The sequence below is a fragment of the Giraffa tippelskirchi genome, chromosome 14 (assembly GCF_054371585.1).
Source record: "Giraffa tippelskirchi isolate mGirTip1 chromosome 14, T2T-mGirTip1v1.2.pri, whole genome shotgun sequence".
NCBI classification, from domain to species: domain Eukaryota; kingdom Metazoa; phylum Chordata; class Mammalia; order Artiodactyla; family Giraffidae; genus Giraffa; species Giraffa tippelskirchi.
Window position 1 is genome coordinate 34,144,056 of NC_137288.1, and position 18,836 is coordinate 34,162,891.

Sequence of the window (18,836 nt, forward strand, 5' to 3'; positions counted from 1 at the left end):
CTGGTGGGCCCAAGGTAGTCTTCTCTTAGCCAAAGACCCTGACCAGCATTTGTGAAAATCTTTGATACTCCATGTGTACGTGTCCAAACTCACCACCCCAAATTCCTTGAGACTTACAAAAACTGGGAAGGGTAAATGCAATCACAGTAATCCCATCATTCGTGTGTTGTGTGTTCAAACAGTTAAACAATTGGCCAATAATCAATAAGCCCGAGGTTACACTCTGATACAAAAAAATTTATGGCCTGTCTGGAGACAGGGGTGATTAGTGTATGTTCTTTAAAAATCAAAAAAGGGGGGATACACAGGAACAGTACTGTCTCCCCTATCTAATGCAGACTTTACTAGAATACAGCTTTATTTGTTTTAAATTTTTTAAATTTACCACAGGGAGATAACTAGAACAGAAAAACATTTTGAGGAATTGAAGGACACTTCTCTTCCTCTGCCCATTTGGTACCAAAACGGGTTAACAAAACAATGGAAATCTGGGAAACTAATCTTACAGGGAAAGGGGTATTCTTGCATCTTCCCAGAAGGATCCAACGAACTCATATAGTTTCCTCTCCAGAAAACTGGACTCAAGGGGGCCCCCAGCCTTCAAAACAGAGACGAAACAACAAAAACCCCAGGAGGAAGAAATTCCAATACGGGCCATGGCAGCTCTAAAGATCTCCAGGAAGCACCAGCCTCGGAGCCATCAACCTTATAACCTCCCCACTTGGGGACAAATAAAAACCCTTACTAATCGAGCTGAAAATTTGTTCTCTCAACAGGGAATGCCACAGAATCCAGAAAACATTTTCCTAGCCATGCTTAGCTTGGCCGCTTGTGCCACCCCTGTGCCCGAGGTAAATTAATTATTCATACCCAACCTCCTTTCTTACTACAGGTGATATCATGGCCGGAGAGAAGATCAATTGTTTCTACTAACGACTCTATACATATGCCTTCTCCCTAGAGCATCAAAGGGCCCTCACACCCTGAAATAGAAAAAAAAACTAATTAACATTTCTCTAGGTTTTGAAGTCCTTCCTTTGTGCGTGGGACCAACAACAGCATTCCGACAAACTTGGGCTTTCGCCCTGCCTCCCAAAAAAGATTTTCGGACTTTGCTTAAATTGTAAACCATGGTTACACTACAAAAACCTTAGGGAAAGAATTCATTACCATGACAAAGGACTTCTTGAGTGACTTAACAGAAAAATCTCCCCACCTCGCCTTCAAATCAATAAACAGATTGGGCCTAAACTATGAGACACCTGAAAACCTGTTGCGAGACCTAAAAACTTGAAACTTGAAACGGACATTTTACAAGGACATGCTTATGAGACTTTACCTTCTGTAACCTGTATTAATTGCTAACTATATACTTGTTAAGAAATGATTCCCTTTTGATGGTGATTGGGATTCCATTCAATATTGTGTTACTCCTGTTCAATCTAATCATAGTACCTACAACTGGGTACAAGGCAAAATTCATTTATGAAACATACATAATAATGCCTCGCTATATGTACAAAAAGAGCTCCTTGTTAAAACGTCTGCCTTCTTCCACTAATCTAGAGACTTTAGCTGAACAACTAGCAGTTTAATTATCTGGGCTAAACCCACAAGGTTGATTTCAAAATATTATTCACAGCATCGGGTCTGAAACCGAAACTTTGGTGTTTGTCTTGGTAACTTTATTTGTTGTTTACCGTTGCCTTTCTATAAGATCGGTTTATACTAAACAACTCATATGGTCAGGACCTTTTTTAGAAATATAATAAAACAGGGGGAGTTGTCAGGATATACTTAATAGGAGGCTTCCTGTGTGCTGTTTTCAGTCTTGCGTGAATTCTATGTTCCTTAACAGCACCTGAATACATGTGCCAGAGAGCTGGCAAGCCAGCTTTCGGGGATAATAGAAATTCACGTATCTCATTCATATGGAAATTCCATACGGTGAACTGCAGCCATTTACAACTCTTCCCTTCTGATATGTAAAGTAACTTTTACAACTCCCTCTATTGAGAATGATTCTAGCCTCTGGCTTTCTGGATGACTTGTTAGATTTTTGATCCCTGTCTCTGTTAAAAAGGGCTATCTTGTAAGAGAGTATATATATGCCCACAATATGTTGAATAAACGCCTTTGTTCCATCAGAGCACTGGTCCCCGTGTCTTTCTCTCTCTCTCTGTCTCTCCCTCCCTCCCCCTCCCTCCCTCTCCTCTGTCCCCTTCATGCGGCTCAGCATCTTTTCTTCCTTCTTTCACTTTCTTATCGGTCGACTCTGTACCCCAAGTTCCGGCCCTTTTAAAGGGCCACAACAGCCTATAAATGAGGACATTCAGGGCAGCACTGTCTGTGTATTTAAAATAAAGAATTTGAATACTCCCATCTGGTACTTTGTAAGTACTGCCATGGAACAAACTCCGAGACATGTTTTCAAGAACATACAACGTGAATAGATTCATTTATTCTTTCATGTACTTAAATATTTTTGCTTTGTGCAGAATAGATTTTTCATTTATTTTATAGTGGTTTTACTGAGATTAATTCACATACCATAAAATTTGTCCTTTTAGAGTTCACAATTTAGTATATTCATATAGTTGTGCAACCATGGCCACTATCTAATTTTAGAACATTTCTGGGGTCCCAGAAAGAGACCCCACAGCCATTACCATTCACTCCCCAAATCCACCTAGCCTTAGCCCTGGCAATCACCAGTCTATATTCTGCCTCTATAGGCTCAGACAGTAAAGAATCTGCCTACAATGTGGGAGACCTGGGTTCAATCCCTGGGTTGGGGAGAGCCCATGGAGGAGGGCATGGCAACCTCCTCTAGTATTCTTGCCTAAAGAACCTCCTTGGACAGAGGTGTCCGGCAGGCTACAGTCATGGGGTCACAAAGAGTCAGACATGACTGAGGGCTAAGCACAGCACAGCATAGATTTACCTATTCTGGACTTTACATATAAATGGAATCATACAACATGTAGGCTTTTGTGTCTGGCTTCTTTCAGTTAGCATAACAATTTCAAGGTGCGTCCATATTGTAGCATGTGTCAGGATTTCATTTCTTAATTTTGTGACTGAATAGTACTCCATTTTATAGAATGCCACATATTTTGTTTAACTACTCATCTACTGATGAATATTTTGGTTCTATTTTTGCCTGTTGTAAATAATGCTGATATAAATATGTGTGGACAAACTTTTGTGTGGACATGTTTTCTTCCCGGTTGATGGTTCTTTCACTTTCTTGATGGTATCCATTGAAAAAAAAAAGTTTTTAATTTTGATGGATAACAAAATTTAATTTTAATTTGAATGACAAATAGTACAATTTGTCTATTTTTATTGCTTGTAATTTTGGTGTCATAAGAAACCATTGCCTAATGTCCTGATGATTTATACTTATGTTTTCTTCTAAGAGTTTCATACTTTTAGCTCTTATATTTAGCTCTTTGATCCATTTTGAGTTAATTTTTAAATACAGTGTTAAAGAGGGGTCCAACTTAAGTCTTTGGTGTGTGGATGCAGCATTTAAGATATTATTTTTTCTTTTATTGAATAGTCTTGGCATCCTGGTGAAAATAAATTGACCATAAACGTATGGGTTTATTTCTCAACTCACAATTGGTCTATGTGTCTATCTTTATGCCAATACCACACTGTCTTGATTATTGTAACTTTATGTAAATCTTACCTTTCCTTTTATGGAAGTGTAAGCCCTTCAGCTTTGTTGTTTTTCAAGATTGCCTTGGGTATTCTGGATCATTTGCATTTCTATATGAATTTTAGGATCAACTTGTCAAAAAAATACCTGGGATTTTGATAGGAATTGCATTGAGTCTTAGGTCAATTTGAGGAGTAGTGACATCTTAACAACATTAAGTTTTCCAATCCATGAATGTAAGATGTCTTTCCATATATTTGGGTCTTCTATTTCAATGTTTTGTAGTTTTCAGTGTATAAGTCTTGTATTTCTTTTGATAAATTTATTCCTGAGTATTTTACTCTTTTTGATACTTTTGGAATTGTTTTCTTCATTTCACTAGCATAGTGCTCATTGATACTGTATAGAAATTGAATGGATGTTTGTATACTGATCTATCCTACAACTTTGCTGAACTTGCTTTTTAGTTCTAATTGTGTGTGGATTTTTTAGGATTTTCTGTATACAAGATTAAACTCTCATCAAGTAGAGATGTTTTACTTCTTCCTTTCCAATCTGGATGATACTTATTTCATTTTCTTGACTAATTTTCCTGGCTAGAACGTCTAGGACTATATTGAATAGAAGTTGTGAGAACAGATTTCCTTGCCTTGTTCCTAATCTCAAGGGTAAAATTTTCATTCTTTCACCTTTAAGTATGAGATTAGCCATAGGTTTTTTTGTAGATGGTCTTTATCAGGTTGATTAAATTTCCTTTTATTCCTAGTTTATTGGGTGTTTTCATATTCAAGAAATATTTTGGGGGCACTTACTGTTTCAAGTACTATTCTAAGTGCCGGGAACATAACAGACAAAATAGAAGCTGGTATGCTAGTGACAGAGAAAGACATGAACAAATGTAAACTATGTCAGGTGGTAAGAAATGTTATGGCTCAACCATGTAAAAAAATGTACACATACATATAAACATAGACAAGCACTGGAAAGGCACACAGAACATAAATGGCAGCAATTGACTGTGGGGTGGCTGCAGCTGCAGTGAGAGGGGGGGCTCCCTGGTCATTCTTCAACCTCTTTTGGCACCTTTTGAATTTGATACCATGTTAAATGTATTACCTAGTCCAAAACATTAGTTTTCAAATAACGTTCTCATTTACTGAAGATTCAGAAATAGAAAGACACCACACCAAAAGAAAGGCTGTTGTCCACCCATCATTAGGGAGAGCTACAGTGCACTGCCGTTATTATTAGAAGAAACAGGCAAAAGACCCCTAAACTAGTTGGCATTAGGTCTTCAAGAAAGGAAATCCCAGGGTCTGTTCTGGCTCATGTAACTTCAGTTCTCGGTTCCACGTAAAGTGAGTGGCTATCAATCAGCACCCAGAGGCTTTAAGAACCATTTGAACCACATCTGTGGAATCAACAAGCTCCCTTCACAAAAACAAGGATGTTTCCATCCAATGGGTTGGGAAATATTTCAGCGCTTAAAGGATAAATGTTTAATTATCCAGAGCAAACCACTTAACCAGACAAATTCTCAAACCTGCAGGAAAACTTTGAGGGGGTGTGGATAGGGGTCAGGGGAAGGAAGAAGAGGGGGAATCTTAAGTTATTTTGGTTTGCTTATTTTTCCCTGCCCTCTTGCTGGTTCATTTGTTTCCATGTGAAAAAAGCGGGGGTATTTTCCAAGACTCCCCGTGATGGGAAGGGTGAGTTTAGTCCACAAATGTCTACCACAATCATAATGTAGAGGAAATGTTAGGGAATTGTACCAAATAGATAGATGATAGATAGACAGATAATCACAAAACACTACCACAAATAGAGTAGACGTTAAAGGGGCACTTAAGGCCAGCCTGGGATCCTATCACAGCTACAGTGTACGAAGAGACACCTACTTCCTACTTTCCCAGGTGATGCTGAGAGGAGGGGTCAGCTAATGATGGGTGTAAGAGATCACAGCTGGAGGGTATCAGGGGATTAAGGAGGAGGGATGCTGAAATAATTACCTACTGAACAATAACAGCCTCTGGGATTTGCTTCAAAAGAATGGGACACCTTTCTCACTTCCTCTGCACCTGTGGGGTGTTTATTCTCTAGCTGTCTCTATTTCTCTGGGTAGGAAGTTTCCATAACCAAAAAAATTCAGAGAAGGAGAGGGAGACAGGGAGGGTAAAGGGCAACTGTCTCCAGCAGGTGAATGCGGGACTGGGAAGATCAGGGAGAGAAGAGAGCCGGCCAGAGGGCCCCTGTCTCCTCCTTGAGCCTCTCCAGGTAAGTACAGACCGGACCACAGCCCTTAAAGCTCCCAAAGGACGAAAAAAAAAAAAAAATCACTTTCCGAAACATGAGAAAATGACACAAAGAGCTGATTAATGAAACATACATCCTGGTTGCTGTTCTGTCGCGAGCTGAAAAGTGACACTGTTCACCAAGACAGAATAAAGCGAAGGAAAGTGAAAATGTTAGATGCTCAGTCCTGTCCTGCTCTTTGCAACCCCATGGACTGTATGTAGCCCACCAGGCTCCTCTGTTCATGGAATTCTCCAGGCAAGAATGCTAGAACGGGTAGCCATTCCCTTCTCCAGGGAATCTTCCCGACCCAGGGATCAAACTCCTGTCTCCTACATTGCACGCAGATTCTTTACCGTATGAGCCACCAGGGCAGCCCAGAACAAGTGTACCTCAAATCCCGGTGCCCGGCGCCACGACCTGCCCCTTACCCCTCATCCCTTCCAGTTCAATCAGCACGCCGTTCTAAGGCTCGGCGAAGCCCCTCATACAAGGTCCCCAGCAAAAGGATGAGTCCCGACCCAGTGCGTGTGGTCCCCTCCCGCCCTGCAGCAATGGGCTGGGAGGACCGCGAGCCACATGGAGCTTGACTTCCAATATAAACTCCCTGTTCCACCTTGCGGAACTCCAAGGCACGATGTGATCCCGATCCTCACGTCCAATATACAAGCTCGTCTTGTACTTAAAAGTTCAAATTGCACGGTTTGCTAATTCTTCAGGTCCCCCACCGAGCTGCACTTCCGAGGCATTGTTTTGCCTACACGAGTGAGAAAAAAAATGAGACTTCGAAAAGAAAAATTGCTGCGAGACAACCCAGCGGAGTCTGGAGCGCAGCCCATCAGTCCCCGCTCCGAGTGCCCGCAGAGTCGCGGTCCCCACCCCGCGCGCTGGCCGCGCAAACACCGCTCCCCGCCCCGGACGAGCAGACGAACAGTCACAGCTGCCGGAAATTCCTGCATTTTGCAATCCTGGCTCCAGTTGGGACTTTTAGAGCCGGGAGTCTCTTGGGCAAGCAAAGGCCAAAAGAATCCTCAGTCTTGTCCCCTGAGGGCAGAGACAGGTGGCAACGGTCCCACAGGACTGGAAGTCTATGGAGCAGCAAGCCTTGGGGTTGCAGGTGGGACCTCAGCGAGCCACGTCCACGAAGAGGGCGCATGGACACATCCCTCCAGGTCTTTCGATTCGAGATGCGACGCCAGTGAGGTAACGCCGCTCCCGCCCCCCACGCTGGTTCTAGAAACCGCGTGTCTCCCACCAGCCCCGCACAGGTTCCTCCCGCCGGTCTCACCTGCCAGGCGGCCGAACTCGCGCTCCCGGAGCTCGTGCAGGCTGCCCCGGCCGTACCCGTAGACGAGAGGCTGCAGGCTCGAGTCCAGGAACCGCGCAAAGGCCAGCAGCTCGGCCCCCGGGTGCGCGGCCCCGCCGGCCATGACCCAGGCCTGCCCGCCGCACGGTTCTGGCTGGCAGCGTCCGGGAAGCGCCCGGGCCAGCCCGCGCGGACTCCGCCCCGCCGCGCCCCGGCCTCACCTCCCGGCGCGCCAGTGGCACCGCGTCCCCGCCGAGGGGCGGCGCCTCTCCGGGCCGGCCCGGCAGTTCCCGTGTGCGCTGACTCACGGCGTTTCAATCCTTTCTTCCCTTTTCCCACCTGGGGGCCGGGGGAGGCAATGCCCGTGGTTGTCTGCTTTGCATCGCAGTCCATGGAGATGCCCCCAGACCCTGGGAACGCAAAGTTCTCATGTATCTGCGGTTCCACAGACAGGCGGTTGGAAGATGCAATGAACTGCTTTTGCTTCTGGGAATCCTGGAACCTGGCGATCTCCCCGGCCCGCCCGACTCTCCCTGGCCCGACCCCAGCGCAGCGCCTGGAACCCTCACTCTCCCCGGAGGAACTCCAGGGTGCGGGGCGGGGCGTTTGCCAGGGCGTTGTCCGGGGTTGCTGCTCGCCAGTGGGGCGTGCGCTCGGCGTCTCGGAGAATGCGGCTGAGCAAAAGGTGAAAGAGCAGAAACACTGAGGATCCAAGAGTTTGGTTAATAAAGCAATGGCAACCCACTCCAGTACTCTTGCCTGGAAAATCCCATGGACGGAGGAGCCTGGTAGGCTGCAGTCCAAAGGGTCGCGAAGAGTCGGACACGACTGAGCGACTTCACTTTCACTTTTCCCTTTCATGCATTGGAGAAGGAAATGGCAACCCACTCCAGTGTTCTTGCCTGGAGAATCTCACGGACGGTGAAGCCTGGTGGGCTGCCGTCTGTGGGGTCGCACAGAGTCGGACACGACTGAAGCGACTTAGCAGCAGCAGCAGCAGACAGGTGCGCACCTTCGGAATCGGGTAGTTCGAGTGCGACCCAAGCAAAAGCTCCTCCTCTGCTCCATCCGGGGCCCTGTATCCGAGGGGACCACTGCCTCGAGCGTGGAGGGCCGGGTCACACCCACGTGCGCGACCGGGAGTGAGGAAGCGGGTGGGCAGGTGCGGGCACTTCCCAGGGTGGAGTGGAAAGTCTTGGAGGCCCAGGGAAGGGAAGGCGCCGCGGGTGTAGAACCAAGCGCGGGTGTAGAACCAAGCGGGGGCTGTGCTGAACCCCCTGTGGGAAGCCAGAAAATCTGGAGGGAGCTGAGGTTCGGGTCCTTGGAGATCCACGGTGGGGCCCCAGGAATGGACTACTGGCTCTGTTTTAGGGGAGATGGGGCAGTGAGAGGATCGTCATGGTCATATCTATCCCTCGGGGCACGTTATGCAGATAAGAATTCAAGAGCAAGCCACAGGAAAATGAAAGGTTTAGTTAGAGGCAGATAAGAATTCAAGAGCAAGCCACAGGAAAATGAAAGGTTTAGTTAGAGGCACACTCCGTAGACAGAGTGTGGGCTGTCTCAGAAGGTGGGAGAGGTGCCTGGAAGTGTGGGGTGCTTAGTTTTTATGGGCTGGGTTATTTCATAGGCTAATGAGTGGGAGGAATATTCTGTCTTGGAGAAGGGGCAGGGATTTTCAGGAACTGGGGTAGCATCCACTTTTTGGCCTTTTATGGAACTGCCATGGCACTGGTGGGTGTGCCCTTTAGCAGAGGCTAATGTATTAGAGTGAGTGTATGAGGCTCAAGGGCTACTGGAGGTCGAATTGACGGCCATCTTGGGCCTAGGAGGTTCTAACCAGTTTTTGTTACATCCTGTTCCTCTCAATAGTTTCATCATTCTTTTAATGATTGTGCTCTGCCCCCTTCCTTCCTGTCCCAGCCCTCAAGCAAGCTGTGGTGGGAAGGGAGCCCAAGAGACAAGTTCATCGCCTGTGCTACTGCCAGGCCTGCGGTCACCTTGGGATGCGTGACAATGAGTGGAGCAGACGCCCTGGACCAGCCTCTGCTTGTATAAAAAGTACTCCCCGAGGATCCTGCTGCCCAGTAGCCCACTGTGAGAGCCAGCCCTCCTGACCAAGCCCCCAGCACCAGATCTGAGAAAGACCTTGGCGGGGAGGAGGGTCGAAGTGGTTGTTGTTGTGGCCCAGACCGAAGGCACTGGGGACACAGGCTGTAGCACTAGAGCCGGTGCCCAGACTCGCCCTTGCCTGGGTGGACTCTGCCTGAAGACCGCTCTGGCTCATCTCACTCACAGCAGAATCCCTAGGATCTTACTCTGGAAGGAATGAATGCATCGATGGATGGGTGCCCCAGTTTGCTCCTTAGTATCATCACCCAAGCCACCTTCCTGTGCCACGCTTGGAGCAGGAACCTTGGGCATCTCTGCCTTGGTTTCCCTACCTCTAAGTTGGGGGAATGGTGGGGGGTGGTGTTCCCCTCACCCCTCTTTTTAATGTCCTTCTTCTCCTTGAGGACAAGTTTTTCAGGAATTAACCTGCAAGAATTATCTGGAAATCTGTTAAAATGCAGATTCTAATTAAATTTGGCAGGAGTGGGACAGGTGCTAGGTTTCTAACTAGCCTGGGTGATGCTGACGTTAGAGTCCTTGAACTGCACCCTGAGGAGTGAGAGCCCAGGTCATTTCCCTGGGAACGGACAGAGCACTGCTCCTCAAGGTGTTCTGTGGCCGCATAACAAGTCAGAAATCCACAAGGGTGCTACGTTAGGACAAACTTGCTAGGAAACAATCTGAATGGGCCAAGTCAGAACTCCTTTAAAAAAAATTTTTTTAATTGTGTTAAATATACATAACATGAAACTTACCCTCTTAGGAATTTTTTTTTTCTTCAGAAGCCAGAGTTCCTTTTTTCTTTGTTTTTGGTCACAAGGCATATGGGATCTTAGTTCCCTGACCTGGGATCTAATCCACGGCCCCGCTTTGGAAGCTTGGAGTCTTAACCACTGGACTGCCAGGGAAGTCCCTTCTTAGCCATTTTTAAGTGCACAGTTCAGTGGTATCAAGTTCATCTACCTGCTGTGCAAACAACCTCCAGAGTTCCTTTCATCTTGCAAAACAAGTTCTGTACCCTGTACCCATTAAATAAGAACTCCACTTCCCCCTCCCCCAGCCTCCCACCATTCTACTTTCTCTACATAAAAATTTGGCTACTCTAAGTACCTCATATCGGAGAAGGCAATGGCACCCTACTCCAGTACTCTTGCCTGGAAAATCCCATGGACGGAGGAGCCTGGTAGGCTGCAGTCCATGGGGTCGCTAAGAGTCGGACACAACTGAGCGACTTCACTTTCACTTTTCACTTTCATGCATTGGAGAAGGAAATGGCAACCCACTCCGGTGTTCTTGCCTGGAGAATCCCAGGGACAGCGGAGTCTGGTGGGCTGCCGTCTATGGGGTCACACAGAGTCGGACACGACTGACGCGACTCAGCAAGTACCTCATATGAGTGGAATCAAACAGTATTTGTCTTTTTGTGACTAGCTTATTTCACTTAGCATAATGTCCATGTGGTAGAATGTGTTTAGAATTTCCTTTTTTAAGGATCTTCCCTGGTGGCTCAGATGGTAAAGTGCCTGCCTATAATGCAGGTAGACCCCGGTTCAATCCCTGGATCGGGAAGATCCCCTGGAGAAGGAAATGGCAACCCATTCCAGGACTCTTGCCTGGAAAATCCCATGGACAGAGGAGCCTGGCAGGCTACAGTCTGTGGGGTCACAAAGAGTTGGACACGACTGAGTGACTTCACTTTTTTTAAGGCTGAATAATATATAGGTATTATGCCTATATATGTGTGTGTGTGTGTGTATGTGTATATAGGTATATATGTATATATATATGTGTGTGTGTGTATATATATATATAGGTTTAGGTTCCGCTATAGGTATATACCTGCTATATATATGTGTGTGTGTGTGTGTGTGTGTGTATATGTATGTGTATATATATGTGTATGTATGTGTATATACACATATAGGTATATGCTGCTACTGCTGCTAAGTTGCTTCAGTCGTGTTCGACTCTGTGCGACCCCATAGATGGCAGCCCACCAGGCTCCCCCGTCCCTGGGATTCTCCAGGCAAGAACACTGGAGTGGGTTGCCATTTCCTTCTCCAATGCAGGAAAGTGAAAAGTGAAAGTGAAGTTGCTCAGTCGTGTCTGACTCTTAGCGATCCCATGGACTGCAGCCTACCAGGCTCCTCCATCCATGGGATTTTCCAAGCAAGAGTACTGGAGTGGGGTGCCATTGCCTTCTCCAATATATATACATGTGTATATATATATATATGTTTAGGTTCCACTATAGGTATATACCTGCAATATATATGTGTGTGTGTACACATATGTGTGTATATATACATGTGTGTGTATATATGTGTATGTGTGTGTGTGTGTGTGTGTGTGTGTATACATATATATGTTTAGGTATATACCTGCAATGTGGGAGACCCAGGTTTGACCCTTGGGTCGAGAAGAACCCCCTGGAGGAGGGCATAGCAACTCACTCCAGTATTCTTTCCTGGAGAATCCCATGGACAGGGGAGCCTGGTGGGCTTCAGACTGTGGGAACACAGAGAGTCGGACACGACTGAGCAACTAACACACACCTAGGTATGTACCATATTTTTGACCCATCCAAACTGATGGACAACTGGAATACTTCCACTGCTTGACTATTATAAACAATACTATAAACATGGGTGTATGAGTATCTCTTTGAGATCCTACTTCCAGTTCTTTCAAATATATAACCAGAAGTGAGATTGCTGGATCATATGGTAGTGCTATTTTTACTTTTTAAGGAATTATCACACTGTTTTCCATAGCAGCTGCAGCATTTTACGTTCTGACCAATAGTGCAAAAGGGTTCCAATTTCTCCACGTTCTCACCAGTCCTTACTTTCTGGTTTTATTTGGTTTGGTTAGATTTTTGTTGTTGTTATAGTAAAGCCATCCTACTGGCTGTGAGGTGGCTTCTCACTATGGTGTTGATTCCCATTTCCCTACTGATTGGTGGTGTTGAGTATCTTTTCAGGTGCTTATTGGCCATTCATATATCATCTTTGGAGACTTGTCTGTTCAAATCCTTTGCCCCCCTTCTTTTTTGAATATTTTTTTTTATTGCATCATAGGAGTTCTTTATATAGTGTGGATGTTAACCCTTCATCAGATACATCATTTGTGATACTATCTCCTGTTCTGTAGGTTGCCTTTTCACTCTGTCGACTGGGTCCTCCGATGTACAGTGTAGAACCGTTAAGATCATTGAAAACCACTGAGCTACCCTTTACTCATGAAATATCTCTAAGGTCCGGGTTCTGCCCAGGGCCCTGTGTGCTCCGGAGGATGTGAGATATTGTGCCTACAGCCACGCAGGGACATGACTCAGACAGCGAGGGCTGAGTGCCCTGTTGCTTGGCTTCAGAATGCAGGTTAGAATGGCAGGAGGGAGGAGAGAAAGGAGCTGCTTCCAACCAGGAATCCAGGGAAGGCACCCCAAAGGAAAAAGCCTGAGACCTGGGCCGCAGTGAAGAAGGGAGGGTGGGGTGGAGGGGGATGTCGGGAGCCTCAGTCTCCTTACCTTCACGCGCATTTCACCAAGATTCCCTGGGCCTCTCCTGCCAGGATGAGACTGTCAGAAATCAGATTGCTCACTCCTACCCCACCTGAAGTAGAACCTCCAGTCCCCACCGGTGAATGTCTTACACATGTTCGTCGTTCAATAAATTCCTGTGCTACAGGCCTGCCACTGCTTCGTCCTCCCTGGGCTAGCTACTGGCCCTGGGACCTCAGAAGAGCCTGGTCTGGTCCATGCTGAGGTCCCGGCAGCCAGCCTCAGGACCCAAAGTTTAGAACTTTGTAGTGAAACAACTCTTCGGTTCCCCTGGATGGCCCTTCTCACCAAGAACCATGAAAAATATGTGTGATGGTTCAGATAGTAAAGAATCTGCCTGCAAGGCAGGAGATCTGGATTCACTCCCAGGGCGGAAAGATCCCCCTGGAGGAGGGCATGGCAACCCACTCCAGTATTCTTGCCTGGAGAATCCCATGGAGAGAGGAGCCAAACTGTCTAATGACTGTGACTGGGCCGGATAGTGGGGTGGTGGGATGGGGGGCAAGGAAACCAGCCACAGCCTCTTGCAACTTGTCCAAGGCTGAATTACTGCAGACGAAAATAGGCTCTGGCAGGGACAGTCGTTCAGTGTCCACTGGGGAGCTGCTGCCTGCTGGGAACCTGGTGAGCACTGGGAAGACAACAGTCCACAAGGCGGCCTCTGGGCTGAGAGGCCCCCAGGACAGTGAAGAAGATGGGTCTGCAACCAGATCACCCCTCCATGCTGCAGAGTGCCGGAGAAGGGGCCTTCCTTCAGAAGGTTGAGCCTCCCTCACCTGGGACTCCAGAGGGTCCTGGAGAAGGGGGAGGCAGGGAGCATTCTGTGTTCAGTGGACTAGAGGCACAGAAGGCTCAGAATATTCCCAAAGCAGGACCTTGGTTGAGGCTGGAGCAGAGGCTCCAGTGTGGAGATGAGGGGAGGGGATGGAGAGGAAGGCAAGAGAGATGTCAGACCCTCCAGTGCTGAGGAGCCTGTCTGGGGTACAGGAGGGATGGGAAGACGTGTGTCTGAGACCCCTGGCAGTACGGAGGAAAAGCCTGGTAGGCTTTTCCTACCCAGGAAGGCTGCAGGCAATGCTGCCCACCAGAGGCAGGGCAGGAGGCCCAAGAGGAGCAATGAGGGCCTGACCTGAGGCCCAGACGGCACAGAAGTGATGGAGTTCGGTGACAAATGGGGACTGAGCGGGGACTGGCTCAGGAGACTGGGGGAATGCAGGGAGGAGGGGCCCAGGTATATTGGAGCCAAGATGGGGCTCAGTTCAGGACGTCTAAGTGAAAATTTGGGCCCCAGCCTCGGGAAGGACCGTGTCAGTTGGAGACACAACTCATGGGAGGGGCCCGTGGACAGGTCATCCCAGGAGCTCTGGAGTGTTCAAGGGAAGAGTCAAAGTCCCAGGGACAGTGACATTTAGGAGTCATCTGCCTCCATGCCACTGACGAGTGAGAAGGTACAGTCAAAGATGGGAGGAGAGCCAGAGCAGAGAACATCGGTGGTAACTAAGCCTGAAAAGCCAGTTAGGATGAGGACTAGTCAGACTATTGAACTTGCTTGTTGAGGTCGTTTATGCAGTGACCTAAGCGATCATTTCCATTGTCTGGGTGAGGATGGAAGCTCCATTATAATGGCCTGGTCTTAAATGGTGAGGAAGGGTAGAGGTTTTTCTGTTAGCTAAACCCCCCCAGGCTTCTTGATCGTGGAGATAGTTGGAGGCTACGAATTACAATGAATCATATTTCCTGCCAGGTAAAATGAGGGTGGATGTTTCAGAGGAGGCTGAATTTGGTTTGGATGATGAAATTAGTGTTTCCTGCTAGAAGTGAAATGCATACCTCCTCAACAATGAGAACAATGATCTAGATATCCTGGTACCAGAGAAATCAGAAGAGGGTCTGCTGGTCCAGTGGTTAAGAATCTGCCTTCCAATGCAGGGGACCCAGGTTCAATCCCTGTTCAGGGAACTAAGATCTCACATGCCACGGGGCAGCTAAGCCCCAGCTCTGCAACTACTGAGCCCATGTACTCTGGAGCCCTCGAACCATAACTAAGACCTGATGCAGCCAAATAAATAAGTAAATATATATATAATTTTTATTTATATATAACTTAATTTTAAAAATATGTATGTATATTTTAAGAAAAGGACCTGCACAGCAGAAAGTAAGAGACAGCAATGGAGCTGGTTTTTCAGCAGAGCCTGGTAGGGTGGAAGCTCTGACAGAATAACTTGAGAGCAGTGGAAAGAAAGATCTGAAAACCCCAGGAAGCTCCCTCCCCTGGAGTGACAGGAGACCTTCTCTGTGAATAGAAGCTGAAAGGGCAGCTCAAAATCACATTTGGGAACAAGGCTCTGTTATATCCAAACTCATGTTGAAAACAACCCCCCCACCCCACCCCACCCAGTACTGGGCAGACCACAGGAGTGAAAGGGTGGGTGGACCCACAGCAGGCATCTTCCTGAGGCTCTTTCCCTGGGGCCCTAGCTTCTCCCTGTTCGTTCAAGGAGTGAATGAACAAGGCCAAACCACTCCCTTCTTGTTCCCTTCTCTGCTGTCATCCTCTTCCTGCTCTTTGTCCCATCTTTATGCCATCAAGGCAGGGAAAGGATTTGATGCCAATTACTCTCTTTACTGACTGGTGGCTTCCACTGGAGAATGCTCCCCCACCAGTCAGCTGTGTTATCAAACCTATTTTGAATTCAGCAAATACTTGACAGTACATGGTGCTAGATAGATAAACCGTGCTAGATGCTACGGAAAACAAATCAGATGCCCTGATGTTTAGGCTTTCATAGGCTTGTACACTTGGCTTTCACTGACTACCTAGCCAGCACCCACTGCCCCTCCAACTTTGCTTTGGAAAACAGCCCCATGTGGTCCTAATGGGGCTGACTCGGCCTCCAGCCCCAGAACAGGTCATCTCGTGCTCTTGCTACAGCAGGTGGGCGGGCTCCAGCCCCTCCGTGTGCTTTCCTCTGCCCACTGTGGTTCGTTCAGAGGGTCACTCACAGTAAAGTTAGGGACTTCACCTTTAAAGGTTTATTCTTTTTTTTTGGCCTTGTCGCATCTTGCAGGATCTTAGTTCCCCGGCCAGGGACTGAATCCAGACCCTTGGCAGTGAAAGCTGTGAGTCCTAACCACCGGGCCACCAGGTAACTCTGAAGGGTTTATTCTTTTTGATATGGATGAGCAAGGCAATCTGTCACCTCGGGGGCTGCTTTCATCCCTCTGTAGCCATGAGGAAGGGCAGCCTTAGAAGACTGACACATGGAGAGGGCAGAACTGAGAATCAGAGAAAGGGAAACTGGGCCCTGGTCAAACTACCCCCGTGCTTTGTCCTACCACTGGGCTGTTTCCAGTTACATGAGCTAATAATTCCCTATATCTTTTTTGAGACAAACTTTTCTTACCACAGAAAGTATCTAATTGATACCGCTTAGGATATATGGGCTTCCCTTGTGGTTCAGATAGTAAAGAATCCAGCTGCAACGCAGGAGACCCAGGTTTGATCCCTGGGTCAGGAAGATCCCCTGGAGAAGGGAATGGCAACCCACTCAGTATTTGTGCCTGGGAAATCCCATGGAGAGAGAAGCCAGGTGGGTACAGTCCATGGGGTTGCAAAGAGCTGGGCACAATTGAGAGACTAACACTAAGATACACATTAATAAAGATAGGAAGCAACAAAGGCCATAAAAGAAAATGAGAATAAAATACTATGAATTCAGAGAAAGAATCCTTGAAATGAGGGAAAATAAAGGCTCCATGGAAAGGTTCTTTCCAGCAGTCATGTATGGATGTTGAGAGTTGGACTATAAAGAAAGCTGAGTGCCAAAGAATTGATGCTTTTGAACTGTGGTTTTGGAGAAGACTCTTGAGAGTCCCTTGGACTGCAAGGAGATCCAACCAGTCCATCCTAAAGGAGATCAGTCCTGGGTGTTCATTGGAGGGACTGATGTTGAAGCTGAAACTCCAATACTCTGGCCACTTGATGCGAAGAACTGACTCATTTGAAAAGACCCTGATGCTGGGAAAGATAGAAGGTGGGAAAAGGGGACAACAGAGGATGAGATGGTTGGATGGCTTCACTGACTCAATGGACATGAGTTTGAGTAAACTCCGGGAGTTGGTGATGGACAGGGAGGCCTGGCATGCTGCAGTCCATGGCGTCGCCAAGAGTTGGACACAAATGAGCGACTGAACTGAACTGAAAGGCTCTATGGAGGTGACACAATCTGAACTTTAATTGTAACAGTTACCAGTTATTGGTGTCTTACTAAATCCAGACCTTGGGCTAGCATTTTTAATGCATTGGCTCATTTAATCCTGGAAACAACCCTACAAGGTGGTTACTTTTTATGAAATGAGACTAACATTTGTCCTCTGTTCCAGAATAAAGCAATTCAATTCTCAGCTAAGAACCACCTGCAATAAAGATTTCATTTCCCAGCCTCTCTTGAGGTATAACTACAAGATAAAACTCAGGTCACAGAGATTAAGCAGAACTTGTGTGGACTTTCAAGTTTTCTTCAAGTTAGGGCCAAGCCTCTTACGCCTCCCTCCTTTCTGCTGGCTGGGATGCAAAGATCATGGCAGGAGGCCAAGCAGCCATCCTGGAGAGTGAGGGAGCCACACACTGAGGATGAGGGCAAAGAGCCTGGGTGCCCTGATCATGTTGAGAAGTCTCCCTGCCAACCTGGCCTGCCTACCTAGATTCCTTTTTAGAGAGAAACCTTCATTCTTGCAATAAGCCAAAAAGAGCATTTTGCATTTTCTTTCAGAGTTGAATCAAGGTCAGACTGACCCATTAGTATTATCTCCACTTACAGAGATGAGAAAAGCTTACCCAGACACACCCAGTGTAAGCCAGGGTTCAAACACCACTGTGATTCCTTACCTCCGGGTTCCAACCCTCACCCAGACTCCCTTGAGAAGTACACAGGGTTTGTACAGAGTGGGTGAGAAGGCCTTGCATTTTTCTCACAGACCACCAGGATTTTCTGTAGTGGCAAGGATTTCTCAGTTAGGAGAGGATGATTCTGTCCTTGTGTTTTATCCCTGAATTGGCACAGTCTCCCTCCAATCCCAGTCTGTCTTTGGAATCACTAACCACAGCTGCTTCCCCACGAGGCTGCCGGGAAGGCAGGGATTTGACTCTTTGCTGTCCAAGGTAAACACTGCCAGGAACACAACCCAACCACCTCTCGTCCACCCAGCAAAGTCCTGTACGTCAGAAGAGACTGCTTAGACTGGCACTTGGCATCAATCTGAACTTTGATGCTGTAAATCAGGCAGAGAAATGAAATGATCAGGGCAAACCGGCAAGGGTAGGTCCGGGACCCTGAAATACTCCTCAGCTCCTCCAGAGCAAAGCTGCAAGACTGTCCTTTTGCTTTAGATGTTATGAACTACCAGAGTATGGTTCAAGGTGTTCTCCAGGAAGAACAGATTAAGACCATCGTGGACTTCCCAGGTGGTCCGGTAGTTAAGAATCTGCCTGCCAGTGCACGGGACACAGGTTCAATCTCTGGTCTGGGAAGATCCCACAAGCCACAGAGCAACTAAGCTGGTGGGTCACAACTACTGAGCCAGTGCTCCAGAGTCCGTGCTCCACACCAGCAGAAGCCACCACCATGAGAAGCTGGAGCACAACTAGAAAGACTAGCAAAGACCCAGCGCAGCCAGAATTTTTAGACAAGATCATCATGGTAAAAGCAATGTGTATGTATGAAGCTCCTGGGAACACCTACTGAACAATGACACAGGTGCTTCAGGACAACTTGGGAAAACTATTTACAACGGGTAAAACAGTAACCATGAACTTGGCCTCCCCAAGACCAGGAGTGCTTTCAGGAGAACTTAGGGTGTGCTGGAGAAGGTTCCAAAGGACTGTTAAGTCCACT

The 18,836-nt window shown here is 47.2% G+C and overlaps 1 protein-coding gene across 2 annotated transcripts in view; it reads right to left on the reverse strand.

The window, feature by feature from the left end:
- Positions 1-8,126, reverse strand: part of MOCOS (molybdenum cofactor sulfurase) — a 58,974-nt gene extending 50,848 nt beyond the window's left edge. The window contains exon 1 of one of the 2 annotated variants that reach the window (XM_081562398.1): positions 7,487-8,126. In XM_081562398.1, coding sequence (XP_081418524.1) covers positions 7,487-8,126 — 640 coding nt within the window. Of the gene's footprint in view, positions 1-7,247; positions 7,418-7,486 lie in introns of those variants that run through there. The other variant, XM_081562399.1, reaches the window with a different exon arrangement.
- Between the last annotated feature and the right edge of the window lie 10,710 nt (positions 8,127-18,836).